The 8959-nt window shown below is 32.5% G+C and overlaps 1 protein-coding gene across 2 annotated transcripts; it reads right to left on the bottom strand.

Moving 5' to 3' along the window:
* Positions 1-1526: 1526 nt before the first annotated feature.
* On the bottom strand, positions 1527-7793 carry LOC130827108 (uncharacterized). Of its 2 annotated transcripts, none has more exons than XM_057692728.1 (11): positions 7579-7793; positions 6760-6820; positions 5572-5769; positions 5371-5443; positions 5040-5284; positions 4859-4931; positions 4487-4773; positions 4252-4382; positions 3700-4070; positions 3303-3617; positions 1527-1834 (listed from the first exon to the last, which is right to left on the bottom strand). In XM_057692728.1, exons 3-11 carry the CDS (start codon positions 5741-5743, stop codon positions 1630-1632), a joined length of 1872 nt encoding a protein of 623 aa, XP_057548711.1. In that variant the 5' UTR covers positions 5744-5769; positions 6760-6820; positions 7579-7793; the 3' UTR covers positions 1527-1629. The 2 variants fall into 2 exon arrangements, with proteins under 2 accessions (XP_057548711.1, XP_057548712.1); XM_057692729.1 differs by having other exon boundaries at positions 4252-4379; positions 7579-7782.
* Between the last annotated feature and the right edge of the window lie 1166 nt (positions 7794-8959).

The raw sequence follows: 8959 nt of genomic DNA, 5'->3' as shown, positions 1-8959 counted from the left end.
TTTAAATCAAACCAGCATCATAAATTTCCAAACTACTGGTGAGGTAGTTAAGACTTGGTTGCAACTACAATATGTGAGTATTGAATTTTTGAAGGTGCAAGGGGCAACAGCTTCAAATATCCACACAGTGGGCAGACAAGACTTGACAGGTTGGGTTTAATACCAGTTGATGCTAAAATAGCTGAATTACCAGATGTAATAGATGGTGCTGTTAAAGTGTTAATCTTCTCATAATCTCAATGAAGGTATTTTCAATGTCGTGCAGGAAGGAGTTCTAATGGATGAAGAGTAAAGTGTGCTTAATTCCATTTATCATCCATTGTCATTTTGGGGGTAAGATGTAGCAAAGAACAACTTTGTGTTCAAAATTAATCAGCACTACCAGGATACTACTATATTGGTTTATAGATGTTCAGGGTAAAACAACAAGTGTTAAAGTTAGAATTTTCAAAATTAAGGTTAAACTATTTAAAATTAATATTAGCTTGGTTAATTGTTGTAATTAAGGAGTTCTAATGGATGAAGAGTAAAGTGTGCTTACTTCCTTTTTTTTTTTTTTTGTAAACTATTTTGAAAAAAAGATCATTACCACTACCATTTGAAGGAAAACCTTAACAATTTCTGTTTGAGACTCCAATTTTCCCTTTCCCTCCATTATTAGTATAAAAAATACTATTTTATCTTACGCTATATTCTTCCTTTTTCCTCTTATGATTAATCATATTCTCCTTAATTACAACAATTAACCAACCTAATATTAACTTTAAATAATTTAACCTCAACTTCGAAAATTCTAACTTTAACACCTTTTTTACCCCTAAATTGAAAACCAAAACAACATATAGCTTCTCTAGATATAATAATGACAATCATCATAGTGAGTTACCTAATCTTTTATATGGAATATTGCAATTGTGTTTTAGGAGCAACATATAGGACAATATCTATAGACTGCTTAAGTAACACAATCCTTGGACTTTAGGGCAATGATCCTTATCACACCACTACACCCATGTCCCACCATGAGTGGAAGGTAAATTCGACTTTAGGGCAACGATCCTTATTACACCACGACATCCATGTCCCACTATGAGTGCAAGGTGAATTCTACTTTAGGGCAACAATCCTTGCCACACCACGAAATCCATTCCTATAAGCTTGTTGAATTTTCCTATTAGTCATAGTCTCTAATACCTTAGACTTCAACACATTTACACTTGCCCATAACATAATCAATCATTGAAGGTTCGAATTATGAAAGGACAAAGGGGACTAACTACTAAGAAGCAACATTTGCAAATCAACATAAGTCTCTATATAGCTGTGTAAGAGGTGATCATCATAAACTAACTAAGCATTAATCTCATTTGGAGGCAAATTCCTTCTAGGAGTATAATCCCACCAATATTTTAGATGATTTATATCTATTAGTAAAAAGAAAAACTTAATGCAGTAGACGTGATTAGGTTGCAAAGTGGGATGAAACTCCAATAATATTGTAATAAGACACACCAACACCAATTATATCGGAATCACACAAAAACCACTTAATTTAGCAAGAAAAACCTTAGAATATTGGGTTGACAATTTTAAAAATTGAAAGTAAGTGGGGGGCATATCTGTCTTTAACTACTTGAGGCATATTCTATCTGCAATATCATTTTCTATCTGTGAAAACCATGTTTCAAACTGACTCCAGTTATCAAAAGCAGACTCTGAAATCATGTCTTCTCTGATAAGGTCTTTTAAAACCTCAAGAAATCTAATTCCATGTTTATCATCCCAAAAATATGGATGATCTATCAACCATGTTGATGGAAGTTTGCATATAGATCTGCAGAAAAAAAAAATTAAGTTAGAATACAAAACAAAAATCATATATACATCAAAAAAATTTGACAGTCTTACACTTTACCTCATGCAACTTAATAAGCCAATTAAGTAGAGCACTTGGCAATGTGGCATATTTTTATTATTTATGTCTACTTGAAACCCTCATTGTCCATCCACTCAGGACGACTCAACCACTATCCCACCGTTACTTACAAATTACAATCCCACCACAACCTACCATCCTATCACTGCCCACCATTTCCATGACTTTAGTATTCTACCTCCTTTTTTCCAGAGATGTTCACCACGAAGTGTCTACTCCCTCAGTCACCCTAAACTAATTTGCAGTGTACCAAAACTAACACACCCAATTGGGCCTCCAATCAAATTTGCCAAAGGAAAAATTAAAACAGTAGCTTTCCCTCATATTGCAAACACAAGGAGGAATTACAAATTAAAAACCAAATCCGAAATTGCAACAAGAAAGAGCAAAATATTAATAACTCATACTTTAAAATTAAATATACAACTTTTATTTGCATGATTTCATACACATAAAAAGCATAAAATTGCAAAATAGAAGTACAAAGCCATTATAGAGCTATTTTCCTTAGAAGCTCATACAATACAGAAATTAAAACATCACAAAACATGAACTAGTTTTTGACGCAAATGAGAAGTTTAAAAATATCAAAATTCTTTTAGATATATGAAGAGATCAGATAATAAAAAGTTCACATAGCCATAGCACATAGCAAAGTACAATAAAGTGTGTTCACAAGTGGGACTCAATCAAGTGTGTACATAGTTGGGCATTGTTTAAGTTACTTTAAACTAATGATGGATAAAATATAATAAAGGAAATAATAAGGAATAAAAGTATTTTACTTTCTCTTAAAGGAGAGAGGGTCCACTACAAAGAATAGCAAAACAAAGAATAGCAAGTATCAAATCAATTAATCAATCAAAGCCTTAATCCCATTAGTAGGGTCCGCTACATCAACCAAAGGTGATTATTCCGTATAATCATCCACAAAAATCTTCCTCCTCCAACCCTTAAGTAGGGTCAGCTACAGTAAAAGAATGCTTCGGTCACATAACACGTCTGTGGCTCACTCCATTTAAGCCAAGATATTTAAAACACTCACTCATGGTCAAATCCTTTCCTTCTAAACTTACTACATCATCGCTTGTCCCCTTCTGCGTACCAAAGCGACATACTAAATATTCATTCTTACTCTGACTTAGCTTAAACCCTCTAGATTCCAACCTTTGCCTCCCTTGCTCCAATTTGGCATTAACCCCATCTTATGAATTTCCAAGATATATATGAACCCTTAGGAAAATAACCTCTGTAACTAAGATGGTCTTTACTTGCCTGATATATGGTCTATAAAATGATAACTTTGCTGTCATATTATTCTAAAAAAAAAATAATAAATAAATAAATTCTAAAATAAGCAACTTACATGTTCTCCTTGCGAGTGTTTAACAAGAGAAGAAAATGATGTAGTTCTTCAGGAAGATTGTAATTGTCTTTGATTGTTTCAAAATGACATTTCAAATCTTTGCCATCAACTTGCTGACAAGTGGAGCCTGTGATAACGTATTCAATCAGCATTACAAGATCTTTCACATCTTGTTGCGCCTGTGAATATGTAAATTTCTTGGCAAAGTTGTGAAGTATTTTTCCCCTTCCTTCCTTGTTGACGTACAACGAATCATAAAAGCCAGAACATGCATGATTTGATGAGTGAAGGAAGAACAGACCACAAATGATGTCTCTGCATGAAAACATCAAAAGTACATTTAAAATTTTGATAGTAAGTACATCAAAAAAAAATTATATAATTATGGAAATCTTACCGAAAAATTAGTCGAAAATTCTCTTTGATACATGTCCACCAGTCTCTCTCTTTGGATGTTGAAGACGAATGAATCTTCATAAATTCTTCCCTTTTCGAGGTGAAGAATACATGCAACGGTTGAATTCGCTCAACCACTAGCATAGGATCAGGATAAGAGGAAAACGAATATGAAGGAACTGCGCCATCAACAATTGCCATGAAAGGATTTTTATAACCCCAAGATTTTAGCAAATCCAGATTTTCCAGATGCTTCTCTGATGCTTTTACTAAAGAGATTGGGGTTTTCATAAAATAATCTTCCTTGATGACATCAACAATGTTGGTATCACTATGATGCTCAACAACGGAATATCTGACAATGGTTGAAAACTGCAAAAATACAACAAAAACACATAATTAATTAAACATACCATGCAAAAATATATCTTGAAAAAGCTTAATGATAAGAAATTTGGTCTAGGTGATTAAAATTGACTAAATGAACCTAAAAGTAACTACATTAATATAAACTATATTATGAAACTAAAGATGACAATATAAACAGAATTACCTTTTCATTTTTTACACTAATTTCGTCTATTTTTTCGACATCCTTTTCTTTGCCAGATTCACCAATTAAATCTGATTTTTCTTCCGCAATTATTGTCTCAACTTCCATTTCTTTTGTATAAGAGTCACCTTCTGAAAAGTGAAAAATAAGTCATTTAATTTCAATTTTTGTTTAGCTTATAAGGCATAATTACTTATCAAAAATAATTAAATAATATAAACGCAATTGTACATACTTTGCAACTGGCTTTCTTCATTTTTCTTTTCAGATACTTCTTCCTTTTGTTTGATGTTTTTTTTAGTTGACTTAGAAGTTTTTTTTTGAGATCTCTTGTTTCCACCCTTAAGAAAGGTTGGATCGATCTTGGCTACCCGTTTATCTTCCTTTCTCCTCTCTTCTTTCTCCATAGATTTTAACAGGTCACGGTATCTTAATTTTTCTTCTTTTGTTCTACAAGACATAATAGCCTTCTGGAAGTGTTCACGAGCTTCATTATAATTCCCCATATTTGCTAAGATGGAACTGTAAATGACGAATAAAAATGCATAAATACATATCTTAAATTACAATAAAAAAAAAATGAAAGCCAAAATAATGATATTAGTACCCCAGAATCCCAAAACTGGAATATGACAACACACCACCAGATTCAAGACGTGATTTGCCTTCAGCAAGTGCCTCTGACAGTATACAAGATCAGGTTATTAGTAATTCGTAAACGGTTTTTTTTTTTTAAACAAAAGATTAGTATAAAAGATAAAGTAGCAAATACAAAAGTTTAGACTCACCCTTTTTTTTATTTAACTCAATAAGACATTTGATCTTACAATCGAAAACGTCTTCACTGATGTCCAAACGGATTGTCTTAATATAATCCAAGCACTCTTTGTATTTCCCTTCATCAAACTTTTTTCTTGCTTCATGTTCAATCCACTCTGCTAATCTTGATAAAGTGGCAGCTTTATCATCAAAATCAAATTGGCTGAAGAAGAAATAAGCTTCAGTGTAATTGCCTTCATCATTATATCCATTTCTGCAAAATGAATCACAATTATGTAATTAAATATAAATATACAGAATTAATGAAATGTTCAAATCAAAGAAATATCAAAATATTACCCCAAAGCAATGCAAACAATAGCAGTCAAAGGAAGGTATTTGGCATGATAAGCTTTGGCTTCCTTAAAAGCATCTGCTTATACAATTGAAAAAACTATTAGTACAACTGCATTTTTTAAACACAAAACTAAAAAAAAAAAAAAAAAAAAAAAAAAAAAAAAAAAAAAACCACAAACATAAAGAAAGTATGATTGAACTCACCCGCCTTTCTATTCAAATCATAAAGACAGATCAACTTATTTTCAAACAAATAGGTGTTAGTTAAGACAACATGCGGGTCAATTTTTGTCTCTATGTAGTCCAAGCATTCTTTGAATTCATCTTTAGCCATGAAATTTTCAACTACGTCTTCAAATTCTGACACGTCAGTCATTGTTGCTGATTAACAGTGGCCACAACCTACAGAGATGAACAACAAAGATTAAGAGTTAAGAATCTTAAGAATCTTAAGATGCAAATACATAATGTGAATCACAGCTAAGGGGGGATTCAACACTATAGCATAAATTGTTTAAAATTTAATAAAATAGAAAACACATAAATTACAAATTAACCTCAAAAACGAAAAATGACAAATCTGACATAATATAATAATTATCAACTGTATATACAAGATCATGAGTTTCAACAAGTGTTCCACGAAGGCAGATTAAGCATGCCATCATTTTGAAGAGTGGAGCTAATTCTACCAGCGTTAGGCCGTATCGATACTCACAAAGATGAGATCTAGAAATTAGTAAGGATATGCTATAGGCACATATCATTCAATCCTCCACAAGTGCATGCTCTAGCCCGGTACTTTTGGTAAAAATATAAGGATGACTCTTGGCTTTCATGTTAGGCAATAGGGGACTTAATAAGGTTATAATCCATGATAAATATCCTATTCCTGTAATTAATGAATTGTTGGATGAATTGTGCAGGTTCAAGATCTTTACTAAACTTGACCAAGTCAGGGAACCATCATCAAATTCCTATGCGCCCTGAAGTCATAACATAATCTTTAGGACGCATGAGGGACATTACAAGTTTTTGGTGATGCCTTAAGGGCTGGCCAATGTTCCTGTAACTATGATAAACGAGAGATTTCGACCTTTCCTAAGGAAATTAGTCCTTGTATTGTCCAAATGTGGAATCGCATAAAACTCATTTAAAAAGCGTTTTGGAGACACTAGCTACACATCAATTAATGCATAAATAATACTTACAAGATAAATTAATACGTATTCTCATACATGAAACAAAATCAATCATCACATTAATCACCAATCAAACTTACTACCATACAATTCCAACCAATCTACAAGTTTCCTAACATGATTCTAAATCTTCCAAGTCCTTAGACATGCTCCTAAAGTCGAGATTTGGTTTTCGTATCCTTGTACATACCTTGAGTAAACGAGTTGGTTGGCCACTTTAGGAACTACAAAGCGCCTTCTACAAAGTCCTCCTGAACCAAACAATAATAATTCAATCAATACCCAAGCAATATAATTTACAGCAATACTAACTTACTTTAAATTCAATTTCACAACAATTTAAAACCTTCCCTTTTACTAGAATTAAAAGCTTATACACAGTTCTTTAAGTTTCCTACATAAAAACCTTAAAATACATATTTATTCATGAAATTACAGCTAGTTTAGAGCTTTATAAAAATCTGAAAATTTATTTTACACATTAAACCTTCGTTAAAAATCAAAAACTGCCCGAAAACCATATTTAGAGGCTGAATTTGGCCACGAGAGGGTGGTTCTCATTACCAAAGGTAATGAGTTTTGATTAAAACGTCGTTTACACACAAAAAACACTATTTTATTGTAAAAATCGGACGAGTTAGAATCTAAACGTGATTGAGAAAAATTAAGAACGGAGATTAGAAATTGATTACGGAAAACTGAAAACTTGTTTTTGAATTGAACATCATCATGATCATAATAGAATTACAATATAATCATGCTTTAATTAAATAACTTTAGCAGGCCCTAAAACCATGAAAATCAAGTTTTAATCCCCATTAGACTTAACTAAATAAATCTGAAATTTTAATGCATAATTTAAACATGATAAAACTTATAAATTTAGGATAATTAAACATCATTAAACCATAAAAATAACAATTTAAAACATAAACTTGATAAAGATTATAACTTGATATAATTTAACAAAAAGGAAGGAAAGAAGGAAGGAGAGAGAAGGGGGGCGAACTGGTTGTCGTGGGCTGCTGCGGGTGAAGCTGCGGTGGAGCGGCAGCAGGCGGACAGGTGGTGGTGGTGGTGCTCGGCAGTAGCAGCGTTCAGCAGTTTTTTTTTTTTCTTTTTTTTTTTGATGGTTGATGCGTGAATAGGGAGAAGAAGGAAAGGCAGTAGCAGCAAATTGAACGTGAGATTTAGGATGAGAAAGTGGAAAATATAAACGCAACTGGTATAGAATTCATGAGTGGTTTATCTTAAATACCTAGGGTTAGCTGAAGCTGTTTATTAAAATTATAAAAAAATAAAAAATAAAAAAAAAATCAAAACGGGTTACCGGGTATCCGAATTAGCAAAAAATGGTATCCGTATCCGACCCGAATATTCGGTTTAGAAACCGGGTACCCGGTCCGAAATATCCGGTTTTAACAAGCCGGGTAAATTATCCGATTTTAAGAACCGGGTACCGGATAATTCGAGTCGGGTTTTGCAAAGCGAATTTCTTTAAACACCCCTAGTTTTGGGTTTCCTAGTTTTATTAAAATTAAGGATTGTTACTTGGGCTTAAAGTGAGTGGGTTTTAGGAAAAAAAATGGGCTTAATAATTTATGGGTTGGACTTGCATAATAATTTAGGATTAAAATATGAGTAGTGAAATAATTTTATTAACTTTATAAACATTAAATTTATTTGCTTAAATCATAGTAAAATAAATTATGTAAATAAATAATCATAATTAAGCATTCACATAAATATGTTAAAATATAATTTAAATTTCACAAAATTACTGCGGATTACAATCTACCCCTCTTGAAAGAAATTTCGTCCCCGAAACTTAACCCAAAATCCGTAATTTCTCAAAGTTATTATGTTTTGTATTGCTGTAAATTGCTTGTTTCTCAACATGTATACTCAACCAACTGAGCTCATACTCGATAAACTCGTACTTGGCCAAAGTTTACATACTTTATTAACATGCAAACACAACAATACTATTGAATAATAAGCAAAATCATGCAAGCTTAAGCAATAATAAATAGCATAAATGAGGTAAAAAGCGTGAAATTACATCACATTCTACCCCTCTTAAAAGAAAAGAGTTACGCCCTCGTAACTCACCTCATCAAATAACTCGGAATATTTCTTTCTCATCTCTTCCTCGCCCTACCAAGTAGCCCATTCGCACTCTTGGTTAGACCCAAAGAATCTTCACTATCTTCACATCTTTGTTCCTAGTACTTTGCACCTTGTGATCTAGGATTTTCACTAGTTTTTCTTCATAAGTCAAAGATTCATCTAGTTGAATCGTTTCTAGTTGCAACACATGAGTTTCACTAGGGACATACTTCTTCAATTGGGAATGTGGAACAAATCATGCATTTTCTCGAACTCCATTC

The sequence above is a fragment of the Amaranthus tricolor genome, chromosome 11 (genome assembly GCF_026212465.1).
Source record: "Amaranthus tricolor cultivar Red isolate AtriRed21 chromosome 11, ASM2621246v1, whole genome shotgun sequence".
Taxonomy (NCBI): Eukaryota; Viridiplantae; Streptophyta; class Magnoliopsida; order Caryophyllales; family Amaranthaceae; genus Amaranthus; species Amaranthus tricolor.
This window is presented reverse-complemented; position numbering and strand designations above follow the sequence as displayed.

Excerpts from the sequence above, each read along its gene's own strand:
- LOC130827108 (XM_057692728.1), bottom strand. The coding sequence starts at position 5,743 with ATGACTGACGTGTCAGAATTTGAAGACGTAGTTGAAAATTTCATGGCT. Across the intron at positions 5,444-5,571 it reads TGATTTGAATAGAAAGGCGG|ATGCTTTTAAGGAAGCCAAA; the intron begins GTGAGTTCAATC and ends TTGTATAAGCAG. Across the intron at positions 4,774-4,858 it reads TCCAGTTTTGGGATTCTGGG|TTCCATCTTAGCAAATATGG; the intron begins GTACTAATATCA and ends CGTCATTTACAG.